The sequence below is a fragment of the Xiphias gladius genome, chromosome 2, assembly GCF_016859285.1.
Source record: "Xiphias gladius isolate SHS-SW01 ecotype Sanya breed wild chromosome 2, ASM1685928v1, whole genome shotgun sequence".
NCBI classification, from domain to species: Eukaryota; Metazoa; Chordata; class Actinopteri; order Istiophoriformes; family Xiphiidae; genus Xiphias; species Xiphias gladius.
Window position 1 is genome coordinate 19,512,302 of NC_053401.1, and position 25,807 is coordinate 19,538,108.

At 41.6% G+C, this 25,807-nt stretch overlaps 3 protein-coding genes and 2 non-coding genes across 14 annotated transcripts in view; 1 reads left to right on the forward strand and 4 right to left on the reverse strand.

Annotated features, from left to right (window-relative positions):
• The window catches only part of LOC120797704, a 15,193-nt gene extending 12,601 nt beyond the window's left edge, over window positions 1–2,592 (forward strand). Inside the window, exon 4 of the mRNA XM_040141554.1 lies at window positions 2,217–2,592. Coding sequence (XP_039997488.1) covers window positions 2,217–2,419 — 203 coding nt within the window. The 3' untranslated portion in view covers window positions 2,420–2,592. The remainder of the gene's footprint in view (window positions 1–2,216) is intronic.
• A 1,401-nt stretch (window positions 2,593–3,993) lies between these two features.
• On the reverse strand, window positions 3,994–13,303 carry slc25a3a (solute carrier family 25 member 3a). Of its 2 annotated transcripts, none has more exons than XM_040146224.1 (8): window positions 13,175–13,303; window positions 12,474–12,640; window positions 9,763–9,887; window positions 8,929–9,108; window positions 7,560–7,741; window positions 6,904–7,076; window positions 6,322–6,432; window positions 3,994–4,478 (listed from the first exon to the last, which is right to left on the reverse strand). In XM_040146224.1, the coding sequence occupies exons 2-8, from the start codon at window positions 12,613–12,615 to the stop codon at window positions 4,318–4,320; spliced, it is 1,074 nt and encodes a 357-aa protein (XP_040002158.1). In that variant the 5' UTR covers window positions 12,616–12,640; window positions 13,175–13,303; the 3' UTR covers window positions 3,994–4,317. The 2 variants fall into 2 exon arrangements, with proteins under 2 accessions (XP_040002158.1, XP_040002149.1); XM_040146215.1 differs by lacking the exon at window positions 9,763–9,887 and adding an exon at window positions 11,169–11,293 and having other exon boundaries at window positions 13,175–13,302.
• LOC120804330 lies at window positions 6,058–6,260 on the reverse strand. The gene has a single exon (XR_005709435.1). It is a non-coding gene; the product is annotated as a small nucleolar RNA SNORA53 (small nucleolar RNA).
• Window positions 7,233–7,435, reverse strand: LOC120804325. The gene has a single exon (XR_005709434.1). It is a non-coding gene; the product is annotated as a small nucleolar RNA SNORA53 (small nucleolar RNA).
• A 4,016-nt stretch (window positions 13,304–17,319) lies between the features above and the next one.
• Window positions 17,320–25,807, reverse strand: part of tmpoa (thymopoietin a) — a 29,017-nt gene continuing 20,529 nt past the window's right edge. Inside the window, exons 6-12 of one of the 9 annotated variants that reach the window (XM_040148791.1) lie at window positions 24,276–24,407; window positions 23,781–23,903; window positions 22,193–22,232; window positions 21,330–21,538; window positions 20,891–21,025; window positions 20,480–20,580; window positions 17,320–18,545 (exon numbers count right to left, since the gene is read on the reverse strand). In XM_040148791.1, coding sequence (XP_040004725.1) covers window positions 18,113–18,545; window positions 20,480–20,580; window positions 20,891–21,025; window positions 21,330–21,538; window positions 22,193–22,232; window positions 23,781–23,903; window positions 24,276–24,407 — 1,173 coding nt within the window. In that variant the 3' untranslated portion in view covers window positions 17,320–18,112. Of the gene's footprint in view, window positions 18,546–20,479; window positions 20,581–20,890; window positions 21,026–21,329; window positions 21,539–22,139; window positions 22,233–23,780; window positions 23,904–24,275; window positions 24,408–25,807 lie in introns of those variants that run through there. The other 8 variants (XM_040148783.1, XM_040148775.1, XM_040148798.1 and 5 more) reach the window with 8 other exon arrangements.

Below are 25,807 nucleotides of genomic sequence, written 5' to 3' on the forward strand. Positions count from 1 at the left end.
TGTAAGATTCAGCCCCCCTCCCCACTCCAGTAATTTTGTTACAGTCTCTTAGTAGAACAGGTTGGCAGTCTATGTTGGCAACCAATGTATGATGCTGAAAGTGTGTGGTATAAGCTAACTTCATTGTACACATTTAACCTTACTGTGGCTCTGCTTTCTGTTATGAAGGAGACAATGCAGGTGGGAGCCGCTGCAGACTGTCAAAAAATGGAGCAATAACATTCAGCCACAAATATCTCTACAGACATCGATTTTTACCACATCTATTCGGTTTCTCAAAACTGACATATTGGTCCTATTAGCTACTTGAATGCAATGAAGAAAATACTGTAAAGCTCTGAGATAGGACTGATGTCCTCTGCATATGGCCAAACATTTACACTTTTATGACCAATGGAACAGGAAAGGCCTTTTTTTATGTAGTTGTTTCATTTTTTATTATTAGTTTATTTTTGTTTGTATTGGGTTTTTTTTTTATTTTTTACAATAAACCAAGGGAAAATGAATTCTAAAAAAGTTGAAAGACCCTCCTCAGCTCTGCCAAAAAAGTCAGACTACCCTCTTTTCAACACAAAGAAAAAATACAATAATGTCCCCCTAATAATTTTAATTCAGTCCCTTAATCACACAAACTTATAGGAACTTGTATTGTAGCTGAGAATGTTTTGAGTGCAGTAAAAGTTTCCTTGTTAAATCATCAAAACTAATAATCATGACCTCAATACCCTGCAAAAGAGTGTTTTGTTTTAGATAGAAATCCTCCAGCCTTAGAAGTGAGCAAAAATCCTGTTGAAAAACCATTAAACCTGGATTCCTGGGGTTCGTTCATAGGGGTCGTTTGTGTATAGTGTCTCCCTCTGCCTGTCTGGACTTGGCACAGTGTGACGGAAACATAGTTTGTGTTGGACCTGATAATACCGGCTGAAATCTAACTGTCCCTGATGGAACCCACAGCGGTTTCCATCAGCAGTCAGATGTGCTGGAGATGGAGCATTAAAATAGACCACAGACACTGTTCTGGGTTTGTGGAAGTCAGCGGCAAGAGCAATGCTAACGGGGGAACAGACGGGCTCTCAGGGCTGCAGAATACCAATATGGAGCAAATCACTGGACTACACATATTTACAGGTTATCACTAAGTGTGGCAATTACTGCTGTGATGAAACCCGAAAAGAGGATAGGTGCAAATGGAGCTCTGGGAAACCTTTGTATCTCTCATAGTGTTGATGTTTTATTCAATGACACAGCAGTGACCTTGTGATCTCACAAACAGGGAACACATAAATGGACTCCATTTCCCATGACCCCTTGCAACCTTACCCTGTCAGCAGGCCCTGTTAGGTGCAAACACACGTCCAGAGATGCGTCCTTTTTTTCCCAACAGAACACAACACTATTGTTGCCAGTGTAAAAAACTGCCCATTTCACGAGCAAACAAATGGATTCTAATGACAGTAACAGTACATCAGCAAAATGTGTGTGAGCTCACCTTCCTCTTTCCATGTGATACATTCCACCTCACACACACACACACACACACACACACACACACACACACACATTAGCTGCTTCTAACTCGGTTAGTTTGAAATATGGTGTGTGATTTTTGTGATGCCCCGCTCCTCCCCTAACCTTGAACAAGAGTACGCTACCACCATCATCATAAGGAAGTGGTAATACATAATACAACACAAGCTGACAGGTACAGTGGATGCATGCAAATCAAAAACAGCGAGTGGAATTCAAAGCTACAGAAGCCTGAGGCCGACCAGCTCATCTCAAATAAGGGTTTGTTCAATTTGGTTTCGTTTTCCACAATTTTACTACCTGCCTTATTCTCTCTTCTTTGAAGATACATGCACATTTCTAGAACGTCCCTCTAACAAAGTGGAAACATTCTGAAATATTCTTACTGCGCTGACAGGTTTTTGTCAAAATACGGTTGTTAAACCCCAATTATTGACAAAAAATAATTAAAAGAACGGGGATTTTGCAGATTCAATATTCCAACTGTAGAAAATAGGTCAAATTTGTCTATCTCGACTAGCTACAATAAAACGCTGCTTACACATGTATGAGCCAGTTATAATCCTAAACGTGAATGAAAGGGGATACTCAGCATTTTGAACACTTTTACTTTTAAATCCTTCTGTACTTCTACACCATTTTAAACGCTGTACTTTTACTTGCAACAGATATTATTTCTTCTTTTACAGAATCAGAGTACTCCCTGCATCCCTGCTCAACTCATCTGAAGAGTGAAGTCAACAGTGAACAGCGGAGTAAGGGCGCCCTCTGGCGGTGGAAAACGACACTACCGTACTGCGTCTTAGAGGACCATGCCACTGTGTTTGAACTGTTAACTATAAATCGTTTATACTTTACATTTTTGCTGGACATATTCAAAAGCACCGTATAACATTTATGTTTTGGATGTTTTTACTACTGCACCTGAGAACCATTGCTTCCCCTTCCTGTGAGGTATAAAAATCAGTCAGCAGCCTCCTGGAACCTGCTTGACTCGGGTACTCCGGGTAATGCCTTACACTGGAGTTGCTTCACGATGCAGGTTAATTTGAAAAATCTGCATCATCTCAGAGCAAATATGGAAGTTTGGGAGAAATTCCTCTGCAGCTATTTCTGATTCTTAGTACACACTCCTGCTGATGGTGTTACACAGTTTCACTGCTCTGCAGGTGGTAACACACCAAGATATGCAGTAATGTGCCAACAGAGGAAGGAAAGAAGCCGACTGCTTGCTAGAAAACATAAATGTTATCAACCCAGGTTCAAATTTTTAAGATAAATCAGCTCTGGAAGTGTTTTATGAGGAGGGAAATGACTTCCAACACATTTGTTAACCTCAAGGACACAGAATGTGTTTCCCTGAGTGAGTTACAGTAGTTTACAATCACTGAATATAAACCAAGAGAGAGAGGTTTTTCCCCCATTTGCTGATCTTGGTGGTAAATGCAAAAAAAAAAAATTACCAAATTTATGAAACTATAACTTAAACCCCACACAGTTTTGGAAATCAATGTGCAGATTTTTAACTGATGACCTTTAAATTGAAAAGTTAAAAATCTAAAATTAAAATTACCAACAGTATAGAGAGAACAAATTCAGCTTTGACTATTATACTTCATGAATTTACCTAAAGGAGCTTTAGTTAAATAATTTTGATTGGTCCACAACAGCGAGGCCAGCTTTACAAACGCAAATGTCAGTGACTGAGGGATGAAGTTACACCATTGGTCGACTGGCCAAATATTGGACTTTACCCGTTTGCCATTTCAAAATGAATTGGCACGAAGTTTCTATTACGTCAACAAGGGGGTGTTTACAGGCAGTGTTGCCAATTTAGCACCTTTTTCTTAACAAAAACCCCCTAGCAACAAATCTAGCGACTAGCCTTATCTACTGTCTGTAGAAGATAGTCACCAGTATTGCTCTGCGAGCGCGAAGTCGGGCTTTCCCTCCATAGGCACAGCTCTCTGTCTGATTCATAGACCACACAGCAGTTGACAGACTTGAATCAGCTCTTTCTCAGTGATCTTTTTATGATATTCAAAAAATCACAGCTCAGCTGTCGTCTTTTACTTATGTGTGTGAATTTGTCAGATGGCGTCGCGGTTATAAAACCAGGACTGTAGCAGTGCAGAGCAGCAGCTTGGAAATGCCTTGAAGTGACTGCAGGTAAACATTTAGTATTAAATATTGTATGTGTGAGCACAGAAAATAGCAAACATAATGCAAAATAATCACAATTACGTTAATTTGTTACATTTTCAACTATGTCCTCGATTTTGCACACTAACCATATAGGTTCCAGCCGATTACTACGTTTGACGGTCTTGTTTCCATTATGGCAAGAAGCTATGTACCGAACAAGGTTGGGTTAGATCATTCTTCCAAGGCCTGTAATCTATTGAACTAATTAAAGGCAAATTAAAAGTAAAAATAATATGGTTTAAAAAAAAAAAAAGAAAAAACAATGTTCGAGGGGATTTATTTTATTAGAATATCCACATTTTCTAATGACAGGAACTGATAAAACCATACAGTTGTTTCTACAGAGGAATATTTCCTGTCGTACTCTTGGTAAACCAAGAGCGACAGATCCATCTTTTCTCCTTGCTCGTTTTTTTTGTTTTCAAATATACATGAGTAGTAGCAGCTATGTGCTCTGTGCGGAGCAGCATGAGCTGAGGACATAAATATAGAAAACTGCTGTGTGCGCTGTGGAAGTTGGGGGGTTCAGATGTGTCGGCTGGAGATTGCGGCTCGGTGGGAGAGATGGAGGGGAGGGGCAGTATTTTACTCTGTGAGGCCCAGCTTCTTTTTCAGGGACTCTGGCATCTCCGGGGGAGGGGGGCGGGGCAGGCGGAAGTAGACCTTGACTGAGTCATAGATGAACCACTGCAGGGCAGTCAGAGTACCAATCATGATGATACGGGCAACCAGACCCTTCCATACTCCTAAACAAGAGACAGAACATCAGATTCAGACGCTCTCCCGACTGCACAGTAAACAACATTGTTCATACTTCACAGGGCTGATAACACTTACCCATTTACAGATAATGGTCTGAGGAATAGAGTGTCTTTAAAATTAAGCGTTCTTCATTTTATTTATTCCACGTCAGAGTTGGAAGACAAGTGGGATTTTGCAAACAATGTAAATAAAACTGACATTCAGACAAGTGATGCTTCCTCATTTCCTTTCTCAAGTAATCCTTTTACTCTACGTCTCCTCTAGGGCATATGGAAAACTACAACATTTTATGAGATGATCTACACCAACTGTCATTTTGAAGACTGTAGTCTGATCTTGCATTGAATGGTATTAGACCTGTTCTGGGCCACCTACATTTACATAAATGTATTTGAGTGTTCATTTGGGAATTTAAGTCCCACTCTAAGTATTTTTAAAGCTGAATGTAGTGATGTTAGAATGCATTACACTGAATTAGCTTCTATTATTCTGATCTCATTTACATATGTAGGACGGAAAAAAATAACGACAATTAACTGCCCTGGGTTTATGGGTATAATTTACAGGGAAAATACAGAGTTCACCTATTTTAGACTTTGACGACTTTTTAATACCATGGAGTGCAATTTAATATCCCCTTCACAGTCATTCCAGCCAAAGTATCAAAGTATGGTGGAAAACCTGGAAGGATGATGTGGCCTACAATCATCATTTATTTTTAACCTCCTAGCAGTTGCTGTAAGTAGCAGATGCTGCAACAATAATTCCACATTATAGTTAAATGAGTGCGACCTGCACCCAGACAATTGGCATAAAATAGAAGGATTAACCAATCAAAAATGATTAATTAAACTAATCTACATTGACTTAATCAAAGTTCAATTAAATCAACACTTGTCCATTATGAGGTAATGTGCTTTCTAGTTACTGTAGCAAGCAGCAATGACATCCTTGCTACAGGTCTGATGGGGCCGACTGTAATCCCACAAAAAAAAAAAAAAAAAAAAGACTGAACAGCGTCCTGCAGCACAATCCACTGTCACAACGATCCCACTTATGTTAAAGTTTTGCGATGTCTCCCGACGGCCTATGACCATACAGTATATGGAAACATTTAATAACAATTGCCTAGAGCAGGAAAGAGAAAGTGAATTCAATTTTTTAAGGACTTTAAGATCTGCAGATACCCAGGAGAGGAGTGTCTGTTTTTATCTTGTATCTTGATCTATTAAGATACTTCAGTGATGCAAAAACACTTGTAAATCCAAAATCATAAAGCAGTCCTGTTCATTGTTTTGTGATATTAGCCACATATTAAAAAAGGGAGAGCTGCTTCAGTATAAATGGTAGAGAATAGTGTGACATTTGAAAAATCTACATATCATGTTGCCCAGCCCCACCTTATCAAAAATACAAAGACATTAAGCCTCAAATAGATGTGTCAATTTAATTCTGTTTTACTGTTTTATTGGATGACTGTGGCTGATCCTGTGAGTTATAGCAACAATATACCGCAGCCAGTTTCCTTCAGTGACGCTTGACATAGCAAAGTTCAGTCAACTGCATGTCCGCCCCCTAGGCTTACAGCACTGGGAGCTCCCTGCCTGTAGATAACAGGGTTGCCAGTGATGCAGATGGGCTAGGGGAAAGGTAGACTGTTCTCACACGCCAATGACTCAAGCACCTCCAACTGTACAGCCAGAAAGCTGCTGAGGGGCTCTGCTCAGAGCAAAGCGCCCTCCAGAGGTGGATCTAAGGAGCGTGTTGATCAAATCCTCATTCACTATGCTGCTGCTGAAATTACTGTGGACTACTGTTGATACAGACCTTTGGGTCCAAGCTTCTTGAGGACCTGGACAGCAGTGCTGCCCTTCTCCTTGTTCAGCACAGACACCACAGAGTCAGCAGGATGGGACACGATGGCACAGAACACACCAGCTGCAAAGAGAAAGCAGATCACCAAAAAACACATCAGAGAACTGAAATCTGCACGTCCGCTGGAATAGCTTTACTATGTACAACACTACATATTTATTACTACTTCAAAAGGAATGATGCATTATTACTGGGAGCAAAACTGCTATATCTCACATTAGTAAGAAATATTCTTACTAACATGACAAAACATCATGATTTCACAACATTAATCGTTACTGCTCCATGATTATTTTTTGAATGTTTTATACCTTTAAAGAGCACCAGGTTTTGTAGTGCTCTACAAATTCTTCACCGGTGTTCGTCGAAGCATGTCTTTACTCTCGACTACTCAGCTAAACTCTCAAATGTTTTCATGTTTTTCTTCATAAATTAGTGTTTGCAGTGTCAATTTAAGTTCCCCAAAAGATTACTGGATACTGTTTTCAACTACTGGTCCTAAGTGGCAGACATTTCAGATTTTCTGTTACTCACCAATGTAACCTGCAACGAAGGTGACAACCAGCTGCTCAGGTTTGCTGCACTCACTGCGGGGCTTGGGAACAACATACTTGTAGAGCAGCTCCACAGTTCGCTCGAAGCAGGCAAACTTCATCATAGTGTAGGGGATCTGTCTCATCCACAGTGGAACCACACCCTTATAGAAACTGTAGTTACAGCAGCGAAGAAAAGAGATGTGAGGTCACAAAGAGGCATCAAGTGTCGAAGCCATCTACAGATCAACTATGTTCTTGTACAGACGTAAGACATGTCAAAATAGGGTGTAACCATGGAGGCCCACCCTGTACAGTTACAATATTAAGTGTGTCCGCCCCCTAGGCTTACAGCACTGGGAGCTCCCTGCCTGTAGATAACAGGGTTGCCAGTGATGCGGATGGGCTAGGGGAAAGGTAGACTGTTCTCACACGCCAATGACTCAAGCACCTCCAACTGTACAGCCAGAAAGCTGCTGAGGGGCTCTGCTCAGAGCAAAGCACCCTCCAGAGGTGGATCTAAGGAGCGTGTTTTAATCAGAAATCCATTTTCTATTTTTCAATTATTCAATCACAAACGCAGCCATTTTAAACAACTTCTGACTGACTGATATTTGAACTGAATCCTGAGCAGCTGTCAGAAAGTAGCACACTTACGCCCAGAGCCCCTCCTCTGCGAACATCTTGGGAACACACTGTCTGAGGGTGTTGGCGTAGCCTGGCTGGGTCTGGATACGAACTTTGACAGCCTCCATGGGAGCCAGAGCAATGTCAGCAAAGAACTCCGCGCTGGCTGAGGCAGCCAGGTACAGCGATGTCCTCCACAGGTAGGTGTTCTCCTATTGGGTGAGACCACACAACAAATGGTCAGACAGAATAGGTGATGAGACACACACCAGCTCAGGTTTCCCTATGTCACTCAGCAGCAGACCAAAAAAAGTTCTAAAAACACTAATAAATTGCTTCTCAGGAAAAAATTTAAGTTATCTAACGATATGTAAATAGGCAAATGTCTTTGGCATAATAAAGGTTCCAGATAATGTAATGACAATATGACGAGCAGCGACCCTCCGCTTGACGTAAAAGCTGACGACAACCCTGATTACCATGATGATTTTCAAGGTATTGTGGTTTTCGGTGGTTGCCTTGCCTGGCTCAAATGTCAGCAGGCATCTCATCTCCACAATAATGTGACAATTCAACTTACATCAGGGTAACAGTCTAGATGAGTTACAACTCCACGGGTATTAACTGTCCAAAGCAACTCTATCAGCTTCAGTTTGTATACAACTTTAACATTAGTCACTCCTGTTGGACGTGGTGGCCTAATCATCTTGCAGACAAAAAGGCCATAAATGTATGCATTTGCCATTTTCTGCATGCAAAGAACATGTAAACTAGACAGCTGATCTAGGGCACTAAAACAAAGAAACAGATACAAAAAGGGGCACATGGGTAAATGTTGCACTCTGGAGCCCTCTAAGTTATTTGTCATTACCATTTGTAGCTATAGCTTAGGACAGTAAAGCAAAAAAAATTGTGGAGGATTTTTTTCCCCCCAAAAGAGGAATTAATACTACTTTAATGACACACGTTAAACACCACAAGTAGAAGCAATCGAAAATTTCTTGGAGAATATATGGAGGTGTATCAGTGAGTACTGATTGAGACCATGTATTGGTGCTGATAAAAATCTCTTTCCATCTCTGACTGCAATCTAGAAAAAAACTGAATCCTGAGTCACCTGTTGAGCTGATTAATGACAAACTAATGCAGACATTGTGCATTTTCAGTTAAGTTTGCTGTCCTAAGATGTGCTACGGGCTTCATGATGAACATGATGTACAGACATGTAACTAACACTACACATAACCACTGCTGCACAACAATCAAAAATGTTGAGACAACTTAATTATTTTTGTTTACCTGAGCATGATTCTTCATCGTTAGGTGGTGATATTAAGTCTAGCAGACAGGTAAGAACAAACATGCATTTGCCTCATAGGACAGCCATGTGTGGACTCACCTCTCCCAGCAGGTCACTGTAGAAGATCTTAAACACTTCGTAGAAGCCAAACTTGCACAGCCCCTGCATGGAGTAGCCAATGAAGGTGGGAGCCCAGCCCTTTGCCAAACCTCTGACACCATCTTCCCTCACTGTCACTGAAAAGCCGTTGCCGATACTCTTGTATTTATCTGGGTTCACCTGAGAAGTAGAAACACTGCAGTAAGCATGCATGTCAATCTAGGATCTGATGTTTTAGGTGATATCTGTAAGCTTTAGGAATGACTTCTTGTGACTGTTTGCCAATAGCTGACTTGTAAATCATGCATTTTTCTTATGTATCCAAGTGCTTTGAGTGAATTATTTTGGTTCAGGGAAATGCATTTTCTAACAGTACATGGGAAACCAAAAATACACTTGCACTGGAAGCACCTTTGGTAGCCTATAATTTGTGCGTCAAACTACGGGAATGTTTATCAACCATCAACTAAACATTTTCTGCTACTGTTGTTGTGCTTTTGTAATTTTGCAATACCGCACAAAGTGCTGCGCATAGATTTCAGAACACTCCACAACTTTCCATTTTTTGTAGCCCAGTGTTGCGGCCTTTTCCCCCACAAACATATATGGAGCTTTTATAAAAGTTTGCAATCAGTGTGAAGCTTATACTGTTTTTTTCCTGACATTGTCAAAAGAGTGTTAATTCATGGTAGTCATGGGTGGTTTTTGGGAAACATTTACAAGTACGTTTTTCTGAAAACTATTCATTATATTTCTGGGTCACTTAGGGGACGGAGAGGTTTGAGGAGCTGCTGGCTACTTGTTGTTTATGAGATGTTCAACTTCCATACAAACCTGCAGACGGCACTTGACAAGGTCGAGGGGCACCACTGCTGTGTGTGTGATGCCGCAACTCAGGATACCCCCAAACCCACACAGGGCATAGTACTTTGAGGAGCCAAACTCGCAGCTGACACCCTCTGTGGTAGAAGGGAGGGGACACAACATACATGCAACATGCAGGGTCACATGCAACACAGGACAAAAATCATCACCAAACCAGAGCCACATAATGGAAGAGTTGTCACTGATGAAAATGACCAAACCTTTTCTGAGGACAGTTTCCAGTCTATGTCACATCTGTGGACAGTTTGAATTCAATGCCAGGACTCTTCCCTTATAGATGGCTCTGCCACTAACATGCCACCATTTATTAGGATCGGACATTAAAGGTTGATAAAAATCGATGTTTACATGTGATTTCTGTATGAACTTTGAAGGACCACAGCGATGTTTCACAAGATAGGCCATTCACTACAAAATAAAATTGCTGCTCATCCTTTTCCAAAGTGTACCACAAGTTTTGTTTCCCCATCTGACATGCAGCCCCTGGTTTCCATTCATCCCAGTAAACTATTTGAGTTAACTCACAGAGACTGGAAACTTGCTACAGATAGCGAATTATTTTTAAATTTTACAGTTAAACGGCTGCATAAAAGGTAGAAATCAATCTAAAAGTGTGGTATGATTTGAACATTTTAGCTGAAAGGTTCAAGTGTACACTATATGTAGTTAATGGCCACAAATGCAAAACATCAGTGGGGTCCTGCAAATTAGTGATTAAAATAAATTAATGAGGAATAAACTTCAGGAGGAGATAACAGGATTACCAACAATAAAGGCATATGTTCATTCGAATGTTTTCATTCAAATCCCCTATCTCTCTTATCACCATAATGCAAGTACATTATCAAGTGTACTTTTGACTTTCTACTAAACATTCTTCCCTGACACTACAAGGTTAAATCAGTCAGTGTGTTAATGAACAATCAATGGCTGTCTGATATCAGACAGTCCTGGCAGACAGACAACCCCGATGGTGTCAAATAGTACAGTCAACATTAGGGAAGTATTCTCCCTCAGGTCTGGATCTCCTGACTTTCGCCTACAGACGTCCTCTATTGTGGACTGAGTGCAGGTGGGACGTGGGGGGTTGGCAAGGCGGGCAGAAATCATTAAACACATAGGAACACTGGTGCAGAAATCATGCAGCCATGTTATGATCACTCCAAAACATTAGAATCATGGGAATCAATACACAATGGCAAAAAGTGACTTCACCACAACTGGGCTGGCGCATTTCTCCCATGCAAATTGGTGCATTAAAAAGGGGGGGGGGGCCCAAAAAACACACTTATGGATAAGCGAGGCGTGATGTTTAAAAAAAAAAAAAAATATGGCACTGAGCCTTGGAGACAGACCTGCATTCTGCATTTGACCAGATCAAGGGGAACGACAGCTGTGTGTGTGGTGCCACAGCTCAGAATCCCACCAAAGCCACACAGGACGAAATACTTCTTAGAGCCGAACTCACAACTGTCACCCTCTGAAGAAACACAGATGAGACTTAAGAACAGGGCATCTCTGAGTTTAGAAAAGAGGAACGTTTCTCTTGAGTCTTTGGATGTCTAACTGGCTAACAGATTGAAGAATTCAACAGGATAAAGTAACATAATCTTTGCCTTCAATCCACCTGGATGTCTGACAAGCCAAAAGCTGTATTAGGGAGTGTATTTGGAGACAACTTAATTAAGGTCTCATCAATATGCAACAGACAGTGGTTTAACATGCATACCAACAACTGTTCACTCTGAAAAGAAAGCCATGTAAGCCCTATAACATCCCTAATCTTACCGACTTGATCCGCTCCCAAGTAACAAACAATCAAAATGTACTGCTACTGTTAGGATAAAGCCAACCTTATAACTGCTATGGGCAAATAATGAATTTGAAGGGAATTATGAAATAGGTAGATGGACTTCAATCCACATGTTGATGTTTTTCTACAATAAACATTTCACTCAAACTCTTACTGTAACAAACCACAAATATGCTAACATCTCTCAAACAAATGGTGGGCCGGAGACTGTCCTACCAAATTGAGGTGAAGAAGTTCAAAACTTGTGGCTGAGACCTGCCCGGCTTTGAAAACCAATTAACAGATACATTTTCGACCTAAAGGGAAGAATTTGACATTTTTTGACACGAGACACCTAGCAGCATTACTGGTGTTTGACGTTACAGTCATTTAAAATACGTTTTTACAATGTGTCATAAATCTTTCAAGCTAAGACAATCTGTTCTTGTTCAACCCTGAGCAACTAATAGTAAGGGGGTCACATGCATTTGTGGTCTAGTTTGCAAATATGTAACTTAACCAGAGTTTCATTCACCCTAAATCCTGAATCTGAAATGAAGTGCGACACGCCAAATACAGTTTACTGCAGTGCAGAGGGAAGGAACTTCGTTGTCCTTCCTTGTCCTCCACAGGCGGCTTGTATGCTGCGAAGGCCTAGCAGGTAGCCAACAAAATCATTCATTATTCATAACGATTTAAAAAGGTTTGATGACTAGGTACTGTGTGCACACAGTCAATTGTACATAATAACTACAGTTATGCTGAATCACGTAGTGACGTTGGCCACAACCAAGCGTATCTGGTCGGCTAAGCTAATGCAGCTAACGCTAGCCCTGTAGCCAGCCTGTGGACTCTTCGCCGACGTTACCTTCTGCGGTGGCGGCTGCTGCCAGTCTGCGGGTCCTCTGTCCATGAAGGCTCTGTTGGGGCTCTTCCACTTTCTGGAGGGTGAATAGGGGGGCGCTGAACGGGTTAGCCCGGGCCAGCTGCGTCAAAGCGGTCGGGTACATGGTGGTATCCTGCCTGCTGGCGGAGCTGCGGTGCAGTGGGCAACTTGTTAGCCGTGTGCTCAGGCTGTCTGACAGCGGCGACTGGTAACACAATCCACCCCTAGCCACTCACACATGCATACCACCACCTGAACTGAGGCATACCTTGTCACGTGCTAGTTAGCTTAGTTTGGCTTCTGAATGACCGTGAAGAGGAAATGCTAAGCTTACTGACTGAACACAATAGTAAGCTACAAGAATAAACACGTAACGTCCGTACAAGTTACTATACAGTCTTAAGCTATTTTTAAACCTCATCTTAAACTTCCAAAGTGTCTGCCTACACATTTATATAGCATTTTCTTGTTTTTTTCTAGCTGATTCTAAAATGCTAGGCTAAATTACTTGCTAAGCTAACTTGACCGCTCCAAGGTGGAAGGTCTCCTCTTAACAGAAAAGATAAAAGTCGCGTAAATAAAACAGCTACACTTGGCCACAGTTGCATAGAAATACGTCCTGAACGACGGAGTAGCTTTGTAATATTTGATATGTACGATTTTAAATGAATAATAGCACTCACTCTATCTGTATCCTAAGATGGCGCCTCCGCTTAGCTGCAACCGGCTGCTCGGAGAGGCCGAATGACCTCGCGGTAAATCGATTTGTCCTTTCGTGACGTCACTGCGAAGCCTGGGCGGGTCCCTGCGCTTCTCTGCCCCGTAGAGAAGCGCCGCGGAGCTGCCCGTCAACACCTCTGGTCCAATCACAAAATTGGTCTAAGATACATTTGGGTGGCGCTTGTAGGAACTCGTGAGGGCATTCTTCAGACAGAAGAGTTTTCAGCGCAGATAAATGACTGAATGTCTGCGCATGTGTGGCAGTCAGAATATGTGTGGAGGGATGTGTGCATGGCAAAGAATGACTCCTATCGACAAACCGTGAGAGGAACTTTAAGTGGATTAGGCTACCTACTCGCGACTGCTTCTATTCTTGTCCCGACTAATGCGGCTGAGACCGAAGCCCCCCTTCGGAGATGACGACCTTAGTGACGTCACCGCACATCTGGTTGAATCACCTGGGGGGGTGGGTGCATTCGGTAGCGCATGAGGTTCGGGAAGAGGTGCGCTCCCTCACTTCTTGTTAGGAAAAGTCACTTTGCTGTATGTGCAGAAACAAATTAAACTTAACCGTAGCCAAAATCTGAAAGAAAAGTCAAAGTTTCAGTTTTTCCCTACAGTTTCATGAAGGCCTGGTATAGCCTCCCTGTGCATGGACATCACCTCCTCTTTGATACGCAACCCTGATGTGGCTGTGTCCCATCTCCAGTCTTCCACAAGCTGCTGACATTCAATCACCTTTGCCCTTACCTCAGATCTGCCTTAGAAGGATTGACCTGCAAAGGGGCGCTTGGAAAAAAACAGAGGTGCTTGACCCCTATTTACCCCCAGTATTCCTTTTTCTAAATCATCCCATAGCCATAAACATACATATATTAGTTTACCGTGTGTCAGTTTGATTAAGCACAAACTCATTTAGCGATATGCAACATGTCAGCACATCAGCTGAAATAATACTAGTCTTAAAACTAGATTCTGACACCCTCTTCGATATCAAGTAATAAGGCCGGTTCTAATGTGAAGGCCATTATCATGTCTGCTGATATTTTGCTTTAGAAATACAGTACATACTCCCATAATCCGTAAAAAGTTACAATTAATGAAATTACCACAAAATTACCAATTACGACATTGTGAACCAGAGGCCTTTGTGCCTCCTGAGCTGTTATTGTCACCTGCCTACTTGATTGTTTGGCTTGTTACTTAAGATATTCTCACTGAGGTGAAAACAGTCAAATGATCCGATTTATTAGCCCTCAAACCACCTCTCAAAGACCCTTGTAGTATCATACAGTATATCTCCCCTAGTTAGTATCACTGAAATGTTACGTAAAATGCTTGACTAAACTAATGCATTTGACTAAACCACTACTAAATCTGCAACGAAAAGTCAGTACCACCTTCATCAGGGAGGTTCCATTCTTTTATTATTTAAAAAAAAAAGTTTTGCATCTCTGCCTTTATTTGGTGGACTGCTACTGCAGGCCCAGCCCTTTAAACCGATAACGTTACACTATTGGTCGGCCGGCCGAGTGTTGGAATTTCCTCACTGGCCGATGCTCTTTCAAAAAGAATTGTGGCATACAGTTTCTAATACTTCATCAGGGGTGCATTTACAGGCAGTGTTGCCAATTTAGCGCCTCTGTCGCCAGATTTAACGACTTTTCAGACCCCTTTGATGACTTTTTTCTTTTTCAAAAAAACAGACAAATCCAGCGACTTTTTGAACAAACCTTCTTGAGAGTCGCCAGCAAAACCCCATGAGCACCAGATCAGGCTTTCCCTCCGCAGGCACACCTCTCTATGCTTCTTTTTCAACTGACTGCGCGGCAGCAGAAACAGATATGAATGAGCTTCTAGCTTTCTCTCAGTGATCATTTTACGATTTTGTTGAAATCCCAGCACAACCGTTGTCTTTAACTATCTGGTGATTTTGTCAGACGGTTATAACATCAGGATTTTAGTAGAGCAGCAGCTTGGAAATGGCTTGGAAGTGACTGCTGGTGGTAGCAGTCTTAATGGCCCTCGTTTCAGTCACTATTTCATACTTGTTCTGTTGTCTGACAACAGAAAGTCAGGGGACATATTTGTACAGGTTACAGCATTCACTTTTTTCTTGTTTACAAACTCTTCTTTGACATTTGGGATCAGTCATGTTGGAAAATTCCTCTCCTGCCTATCTCCTTGAGACTGGGAGTCATCTTTTCATTCAGTATTTGGGGATGCACACCTGCTTTCTTAGTGCCATCTATAAATGTCATCTCCCCTACGCATTTTGCAATCACGCAGCCCCATATCAGCACACTCCCACCTCCATGTTACATAGTTGGCACTATGCAGTCCCCGTGGTGGTCCTGGTCAGGTCCACATCAAACTTGCTGGACCCCATCTGATCCAAATATATTTATTTGGGTTTCATCTGACCAAAGAATGTGCTGCCAACATCCATTAGGCTTCTTTTCATGTTTTTTGGCAAAGAATAATTTTGAAGTTTTGTTTAGTTTTGTGAGCAGTGGTTTTCTTCGCGGACGCCGTCCACAGAGGTTGACTTCCTGCAATGTCCTTCACACTGTCTGATCTGTCACTGAAACACCAATTTCCACAGATAATCCTTGGGCCAAGTCAGAAGCACTTATTTGTCTATTTTTCAATGCAAGGTTGTATAGTGAATCTTGCGTGGCGTCAGTTTTCAAGGACGGCCACTCCACCTTCTGTTATTGGTAGTATGGCTCTTCCTCTACCTCCTAACCACTGCTGCAGCTGTGTTTCAGCTTGTGTTCAGTAGCCTACTGATGCTCTTGTACCCCCTCCCATCTTTAGGAAGTCTCACGATCTGGTTTCTTACTTGTTCAGGCACTTCCTTACCACGTAGAGCCCGTTTTACATTAGACAACAAATCAGTCCAAAACCCAGAAAGCTGCAGTGTTTGCAGGTTTTTTTATAACCTTGTTCATGCAGTTATCCTCAACTGGAAATCACAGGTGTAATCACTTTTGGTGCAGTGATAAGAGGTAAACTGACCTTTGTTGCATTGTGGTTTTACTTTGGGGCCCTTGTTTTCAAGCTAATCTATCTAACCTGTTTAGTTTTAATTATACATCAAATCAAATACCCTACACTTCAACTTAAAAAATTATAGAATTATAGTAAGATGGTACCATTTTGAATCATTTAACATTTAAGTGATATTGCACAGGGTTGTACCCGGTTTTGTTCTACACTGTAAATATCAACTTGCAGTCAGTTGCTTGAGCCAGCTAATCCACCACAATGAACAACATGTTCATCCTACTTTCTACTGTCTGTTATATTATTGCAGTGTGTTAATGGAGCAATTGGCTTTGATCCAATGAGTGATTATTACGATACAGCCACAAATATTTGTGGAATTTATAGAATATTTGAACGATTTTCTAAATTGAAATTGGGGGCATTAACATTAAGTAACATGGAAATGATTAGACAAGTAATTGATGATTTACTTGACAGAAAACGAATGACTGATAATTAACCATTTAACAAATTTTTCAAGTAAAAATACTAAACATTTCAAGGTTCTCGGTTGAGGGTTTGCTTTTTTTCCTCTCTCTCCCATCACTGTAAAACTACTGCCATTAGATTTGTAGACAAAATGAGTAATAAGTTAAAGAGCCCATTCATAATTATAAGAATAATAATAATGATAATAATATCTGGTTTTATAGGTCCAGGTTTGGAGATTTCTGTCTCTGATGACATTTTTGGTCCTCACATCAAAAATCTCTCTAGATACAGTGCTGTGTAAAGTATTGACAGCCTTGTATATGGATGATCTAGAGTAACAGTGACACAGTTTCTGGAAAGAAATGTTGCTGTTGAATTTTTAGCCTTGGTAGTGGTGTGGCTCTATGTGTGGACTGTTGGTCTATAGGTCAGTCAAGCAACTTGGTCCAGACTGAACGTTCTCAGAAACTATTGGAATGAACGCTATGAAATGTGGTTCAGACATTCATGTTCTGCTCGAGATGAATTGTAATCACTGTGGTGATCCCAGAAATTTCCCTATAGAAGCTGGTACGAAGAGTGCAATCCACAAATTGCATGCTCACGAATAACATGCTCTTTCAGGCACTGTAACAACATAATAGTTTATTGAGTGGATATTTAATATTTGAGACAGTGAATACATAATAAGTAGAATACACTGGGACATTCAATTTTATTATAAGAGAACATTAAGAAAATATTGGCATAGGGTTTAGGAAGATTTAGAACCATTTGTATTATAACAAGCCTCTCTGTCTCATTAACAAAGATGGTCGAGTAAAGTACAAAACAAAATTACAGGTTCAAATTCCATCTTCAAGGCTGTTAATGACTAACAGAGACAGAAACTGAGGTGTGGAAAAAAAAAAAAAAATCTCAAAAATATCTCAACCACACACATTCAGTACAAACACACACACTCGCGCAAACACACCATGCAAGTCTGAAAAAAAAAAAAAAAACCAAGCAAACCAAAACACGGGAAATAAAAATTTCTATGCAATCCACGGTGTTTCTGCTTCTCGAAGCCGATTAGTGGCTAGCTTTGTTGTAACCTCACAGACGGTGAGGTCAAGGGTAGACCAAAACAACAACAGATGCGGTACTGTCCTTTCACAGCGTGTCATGGTGATCCTTGAAGTGTCACTGAAACGGCTATGTCGCTTCTCTTTAGGAATTCAGTGAAAACGGGTTTAGAAATGAAAGAAAAAAAACGAAAAAAAACAAAACAAAACTTGAGGACGAACGGGCGATGATGTCAGAGGTAATTTCATAGCACCCGTGAACAAAATGGCTACAATGTAGATTCACACTTCAAAAATGAAAAAATAGAAGCAGACAGGCTTCTCTCTGCCCTCAGACACTTCCTGCGCTCTCTATGCTGTGCTGCCCCCGGCCACTTCTGTGTCTGCGGCTACAAATGGGTTGAGGGTGTTGGTCTCCATGGCTTGGTAAACCAAGAACAGGAAAGCAGCCACGATGGCCAGCAGGAACAGCTTAATCCACAGGGACATGCTGCGGCGCACTGCCTTGGTCTGACCTGCAGGGGGAGCTGCAGACAGAAGCCTGGAGGAGGAGGAGGAGGAGGTGGAGAAAGAGGAGGTGGGGATGGAGGAGTTGAAAGTGGCAGAGGGGCTGGACGGGGGCAGGCTGGTGACTCTGTTGACCGTGCGGGTCTCTGTGTAGGAGCACGAGGAGCTGCTGGTCTTGGTGGTTTTTGGAGAGAAGAGGCTGTTTTCACTGTTCCACAGGTCACTGGACTTCACCGGGCGACCGGCAGCTCCTCGGATGGGTCGCCGACAGGTGGCGCTACAAGAGACAAGGATTTTGGAGTCATTGTTTGAGGTGAAGTCGAGGTGAACCATTTCTGTCTATGAAAACACAGCAAACAATCTTAAAGGTCCCTTTCACGCCTGTAGTTTGGTCCAGTTAGTCTGGACCAGGTTAAAAAACAAGTAATCTTTGTCTTTTAGTTCTGGTCTGTTTCTTGTTCTCATTGACTTATTACATACAAACCCAGAGCCGTAAACATTACGTCATATTGGACAGCTTTGGTTATGTTGTACTCCATCATCATCTAATGTCATTTCTACATGTGTCGAAATGGATGAGAAACAGGTGTCTTGTGTTATTACAGGGGATAGTTACTGTGTGTTTCACTCAATTTTTAATGAGGAAGTTACACAACACACCTCTGCTGGAAGTGCTGTTCACTTCCTGACTGATCATAGAAAATCCACAAACAGCCCCCCACCAGAGTTCACATGGAACTGGAACCCTCCCATTTCAGTAGGGCTGCGGTCAAACAAAGAAAATCTTGGTCGCCCGAAACACTACCTACTCTTCAACCGATCGATCGATTGGTTTTTGGGGGAAAAAAAAATCTGCATGTCATCGCTAGATGAACTAAACTGGCCACAGTGCACTCTCACTGGTAGCCTTATTAGCGTAAAAGAATAATGAATAAACATAAAAAGCTAGTATTTACAGCATATTAAATCATTTAACCTAATTATTTTATAGTGAAATGATAACAATAGACTCCGAGCCGTCCAGCATGCACCTGCCCATATTCATATGATTTCTGAAAATAGAATTATATCAACTGGTGATCCCAGCGCAAGAACTACTGAGGAATATACACTAAAAGCCTCAAGCGTAAAACACAACAGTTGATGGAGCATCCTAGCGCAGACAAGTTAGCCTAGCGTATGAGCATGTGGACCAGACTATATCGACCGACCACTCGACCAGTCGGCCGGGAGACGACAGCCCTACATTTCAGTTAGTCTGGGTCTGCTTATTTTGTCTGTGACGAAATGTGATCCACAGCTTTTAGACCAGCCTAAATGAACCAACCGAAACTGTCAAACGAACCAGAGTTTTTGGGGTGTGTTTATATGCTACATCAGTTTAAGGGCTACTTCCGGTGACATCGGTGGCACCGCATGCACTGGTCCATAAAGTGCTAGTGGAACCCAGTGAGAGCACAATTAGCACTGATTAGGGATGGGACGGATTGGATGGTAACTATATATCTGGATAACACGATACACAAAATACACCATAATGAAGGGCAAATGCAAGTGGAACCTTTCCTGCAAAGATACAAGGTGATGTTGTTTCTCACGTCATACTACAGTACCAACAATGGCAGTGGCAAACTCCTATCAAGAAAATGTATTTTGGAAGTATCTTCTAGGAGCCAACTTGTACTCCTCCACTTCGCTGTTTGTGTCATGCAATCATCATCGTTACTATTCTGAAGAGTACTTAGCTTTCCCAAAATGAGACTTGGGCGTGTGTGGAGCTAATGCTTTAGTTAACTTGCTAGTCAACTTAACTTTTAAACACTTTCTTAGATTTATGGTTGGAATTTAAATGAACAAATTAAGATCCAGACTAGATTTAAGCTCTTGCAATTCTTCAGTGGACCTGTCTAGATTAAAGCGTTTAAACGCATCTGTGAGAGAATTACATTTGAGAAACTATTTTGAGTGTAAATTCTGTCTCCTATTCAGTTTACTCACAGGTTCAAAATAAAAACATACCAAAGGATTTGCTGCTTGTGTCCTGCTGTAATTATAAAGTACAATAAATTGAATGCCTTGGAATTTTTGGACTGCTGGTCAGACTAAATCATTTAAAAACATCCCTTTGGCCTCTGTTAACTATTCTATAAACAATTAATAAAAGAATCATTAACTGATTAAAAAAAGAGAAAGGAATCATTAGTTACTTACATGATTCCTGTTGGACTGTTAATGTCATTGGGAAACAGCTCCTTCAGAACACCCTTCTCCTCCACTTTTGGGTTCTGGTCACTGGCTGTGATCTTCTCCACCTACAGATGAAAACGACCATGGTGAGCAGGCATTAAAGAGGAAACACCACTGATTCACGAATGCATCTCACCAGTGAACTTAGTCAAACTTCTTGCTCTTTATGACTTTTAATGGATTCAGACGCACAGGGACCTCACTACAGTCCCTTGCAGGTGCAGGTTTGGACCAGCAGAGGGCCCCCTGCCTAATATTAGACATCTGTCACCATGTGACCACTCCAAACAAAAGGCTGAGCCAACCACCATGTTTACTACTGAACCACCATGTGAGGGAGACACAGAGCTAAGTCTCTGCCATGTGACAGTCTACCTGTCTCACGAACGCATCCCCTGACTGTCTGGACGTGTAGCTGTGTGTCTTCGCAGGGCTGCACGTGGACAGGGAGTCGGTGATTTTCTGCTGCCTCCTTTTATGCAGCAGGATGTCTGGAGGGTCACACTCCTCCTGCTCACAAACAGTGTGTGTGATTGTGTGTCAAGGATGTTCAACCACCCAACAGTTCAGCTGTCACACAACTGTCCCTGCAGGAAACCCTCAACAGCTGCACTCACACAAGCACACAATTGACCAATTCATCAGTACAACAGTATACTATAAACTATAGAATGGGAGAATCTAAGCTCTTCATCTTTCACTGCCCTGATCAAAGACAATGCAAAACTCAAAGTGTCATTGAGAAGCAGGAGTAAGGAATAGAAAAGAGAGAAAGGAAGCGAATGCAGCCACAGGTGTATGAGTAGAGCTGTACCCCTGCTGCAGACACACCGCTGGGTTTAGATCCAATCTGGTCTGACACAGTCCAGTGGGGCTCCTGACTCTTAATGGGTGAGATGTTACACATGGGGCTAAAGGAGACTGGGTCGACTCTGGTGTGGAGAACCAGAGGGGATGAAGGCCTGGAAGCTGGTCGTGGACTCTGTTCTTCGGGCAGACTCTTTGACTTGAACATAACGCAAACTAGATTATTAGATATATGTGTCCAATAATACTGAAAATTAATGAAAAAAGGTTCAACTTGATAGACTAGATATAGTATCGCCATTCAGCCTAAAAATACCGAGATATGATTTTTGGTCTATACCGCCCAGCCCTAACATTAGTTTTTGTCCTTGAAGCGGATCTCCCTTATAAGGATAATGTTACTTTGTTCACATAAAGTTTACAAAAGACTGCAAAAAAAGTGCAGTAAAAGTACTAATGGTGCACCACATGGCCAGGGTGGACACGGTGTGAGTGACATAAGCACAAACAAGTAAAGGAATGCAACACTAAATCCCCCCACTTACTGTGATTAGAGGCCTCGTGTTAACAAACCGTTTCATGTTTGCCTTTAATGAGTCCAGTGTGTGTGTAGGCTTGTCACCTGAACAACAAGTTTCAAATGCTTATTAACCACCCTATATATAGTGAACAGACCTGGGCATAGAGACTATATTGTCATTCGGTTGAACATTTAACTGTTATCGGATAGCAACTCAACCGTTGTGAACATACCGAATGTGATTCTGCGCAAAATATATTTTGGCTAAGACAGATGATGGACAGACAAAAGGCTAACCTCTAGCAGAGCAGTGTTGAGCAGAGCGACTGCCTTGTGAGATGAATCCTTACTGTGTTTGGGAAGATCCAGGCCCAGTTCTTCCTTATGGATCTACAGGTTTTAAAACAGAAGGAGGGCAGGCAGACTCTTTCTTTTAAGATTATAAGACCTCATTGGATTTTCAGGTCAAACCAAAGCAGCCAGTGACTGTATCCACTAGTCAAAGCTGATTACACCTCAGTATGCTTTAAATAAAGTGCTTGTCGGAGGATCTAACAAAGGACAACATTGACAGTTTGTGAATTTTTCTGAAACAGGCAATTACATCACTTTAACCAGTGATTGGCCAGGTGTGCAGAGATGAGAAACTATGAATACCTTTGAGGAGACACATTCTGTGAGTGTATTAGTGCGATCAACTGCTTCAAAACTGCAAAGTAACGTAACAGACAAGAGTTCCTAGAGAAAGCTCGGGGAGGCAGTCTGATGCACCCATGAGGAGACTCTGACAGCACGCTTTTCATTCCACCTTCCAGTTCTGCCATTTACGATGGGTACCAACACCTTTGCTTTTAGATGTGGTCCAGTGACACATAATACAAATTAGTTTGAAGTATACTGGGGCCTTTAACCTTGCACATCCTGGCCACAAATTTTGCTTCATTTGTTTGGGTCTCGCAATATTTGACAGGAATTTAGCTGGGAAGGGGAATCAAATGAATCAATTGCATCAGTCAAAGTGAGACACCAGATACACTGCTCAACTCGAATTCAAAATGCAACTGTGTTCATTGCTGTCAGTGTCTAACCTACTGTGAACTGTTCAGAGATTCATAGTTGTGCTTAATCAGTTCTCAGTGGATGTTGTCCAGTAGGGCTGTCACTTTTTCAAAAAGCCAAGTTAGAATGGATTAGAACAAACATGTAATTCGTTCAAATGAAATTGAATGCAACCACGTAGTGTAATGCTCTCCCCAAACCCTTCAGTACTGTCTATATATTTTTGGTTGCAGTATATGCCTTGAGATTCAGATGAATCTGATAGGTCAAATGAAGTTGTACAGTTGACATTGCGTCACTTGTTTCTGGTGCCCTCCCTAACTCACTTAAGTGTCAAGTTAACAGGGAAGTTCTCATATTTGTTGTCTTTGTCAAGTAAGGCAGCTGCTTTTTACAAAGTTGGCAAATAGCCATATTGGTAATTTTGCCACCTACGGTGTCAAACCAAAAATGTTTCCAGTTTTGCTTCTCAGATCTTTCTCGGTCCGGATTATCTTATCAGCATGGGTTTGCTCTCTAGTTCTCCATTTTTATTTATTAACCTAGTTTACTGATAAGATAAAGGGGCATACAATAGCTCAAATTAATAGTGAAATTTTAAGGGCTGCCTTCTGCTGGACCACAAAGCAAAAATTTTTCAAACTGTCTTTTGCACTTGTACATTATGAATTTTGAATTTGAACCGGTCATTACAGCTCCAGTATTTTAGTTTTTCCCCACATTGAAATGGAAGTTCAAATATCAGATAAAAAGTGACAGCCTTATAGTCCAAGGTAAAATATTTTAGTGAAAGCTGAGCTTGTGAGTCTGAGGTAGCTTCTGTGAGGCTACACCAAATTCAGAAGTCTTTCTGAATTCAACAAATCAAAGTGAGGGCACCTTCCACCGGGGACTCCCCGGAGCTCTGCAGACCTCAGCTGTGTTTTGGGCAACCATCTTCATTGCTGGATCAAGTGTCGGTTTGTGGCCCACATTATGGGACACAGTTTCCCCTGCTAGACTCTGAAAAATCCACATCAGCAAATGAAACCAGCACGAGAATTTTCAATAAATGGCACCGAGGGGTGATAGAGGAAAATGCAAAGCACCAAACAACCCAAAAGTTCTTGATGGCTGTGCTAGTCCTTCATCATGACAAAGAAGCAGGTGAAATGTGACCCATTTGTGACCATCAGCCTTATGACTAACTCTCATATTTTGCATACAAATGCGCACCCTTGAGTGGAGTTTGAGACAAGATGACAATTGACAGCATATCCCTAAAGGGGGTGCACTCATCTCTTCAACAGATCAGCAGACATTGGAACCAACAGGCCAGTGAGTCCGTCCAGATATCAGTGAGAGAACAAACAGCCTGCCACGGCCTAGAGCTACCTGAACAGGTCTGGAACTGGTGGAGCGAGGTTCAACCCGAGCTGGACTGTAAGGCTTGTGGTGAACCTTCCTGTTAGACTCTAACTGGACAGGATTTGTCAATACAGGCCTGAGATCCTCAGGCACTATCTGCTGGGACACAGAGACCAGGAGATAAGGAGAGAGTGCAAAAAGATAGGAGGACAGAAGACAGAAGATGTGCAAAGCATACATCAGTGATAGATGAATAAGGAAAGAGCAAGCTGGAGATTCCAAGTCTGCTTTTTGGCATCTTGTGACTGAACTGGATTGCTTTTAATAAGTCTGAATGGAAACCCACATGGAATTGATTTTTTTTAAAGTCAGTTTGAACCAGATTCATAGATGGGCCAAAATCTGTCCTTTATGTCTGAGTAGTGTCATAATGAATGTTGATATCACATCTAGGCTGTAGTTATCAGACAACTAAGGCACAACACTGTTACATACAGTGGCTTCAGAAAAATATTCAGAAACCTTCACTTTGTGAACATTTTATTGTGCTGTAGATATGACTGTAAATGGATAAAATTACCATTTTTGCTCTTCAATCTACACTCAATAACCCATAATGATTAAGTGAAAACATTTTTAGAATTTTTTATAAATTTATTGAAAATCAAAAAACGGACATCTCTCATTTACAGAAGTATTCAGGCCTTACTTTGAGTAGAAGCCCATTTGGCAGCAATTACAGCTTCAAGTCTTCTTGGCTAAGTCTCTACAAGCTTTGTATACCTGGGTTTAGGCAGTTTACTCTATTATTACTGGCAGATTCTCTCAAGCTCCATCAGACTGGATGGGAAGCATTTGTGAACTGCCATCTTCAGGTCTCTCCACAGATGTTCTATGGGGTTTCAGTCTGGGCTTTGGCTGGGCCACTCAAGGACAGAGACTTGTCCTGAAGCCACTCCAGCGTTGTCTTGGCTGTGCTTAGGGTCATTGTCATGCTGAAAGGTGAAATGTTCCCCCTGTCCAAGGTTGCGTTCACTCTCGAGCAGGTTTCCTTAGATGACTTATCTGGCTGCATTCTTCCATCAGTTCTGACCAGTCTCCCTTTAGAAATGGTTTTATACCCTTGCCCTGATCAATGCCATGCCACAGTTTTATCATGAGGTCTACACAGAGTTCCTTGGACTTCATGGTTTGGTTTTTGTCCTGACTTGCAGTGTGAATTATGGGACTTTATGTACACAAAGTTTGTGCTTTTCTACATTATGTCCAATCAATTCAATTTGCCACAGGTCGACTCCAATCACGTTTTAGACACATCAAGGAAAATTAAACCGAGCAGGATGCACCTGATCAGAATCTGGAGTGCCACAGCAAAGGGTCTGCATACTTTTTTTAAAATAAGAGATTTCGGTTTTTGATTTTTAATAAACTTGCAAAAATTTCTAAAAAGATCTTTTTACTTTATCATTATGGGCTACTGAGTATAGATATAAGGGCAAAATGAATCCATTTACAACTGTATCTACAACACAATAAAATATGCAACAAGTTAAGGGTTC

Excerpts from the sequence above, each read along its gene's own strand:
- slc25a3a (XM_040146224.1), bottom strand. The coding sequence starts at position 12,615 with ATGTACCCGACCGCTTTGACGCAGCTGGCCCGGGCTAACCCGTTCAGC. Across the intron at positions 9,888-12,473 it reads AGCAGCCGCCACCGCAGAAG|AGGGTGTCAGCTGCGAGTTT; the intron begins GTAACGTCGGCG and ends CTTCTACCACAG. Across the intron at positions 4,479-6,321 it reads CAAGAAGCTTGGACCCAAAG|GAGTATGGAAGGGTCTGGTT; the intron begins GTCTGTATCAAC and ends TCTCTTGTTTAG.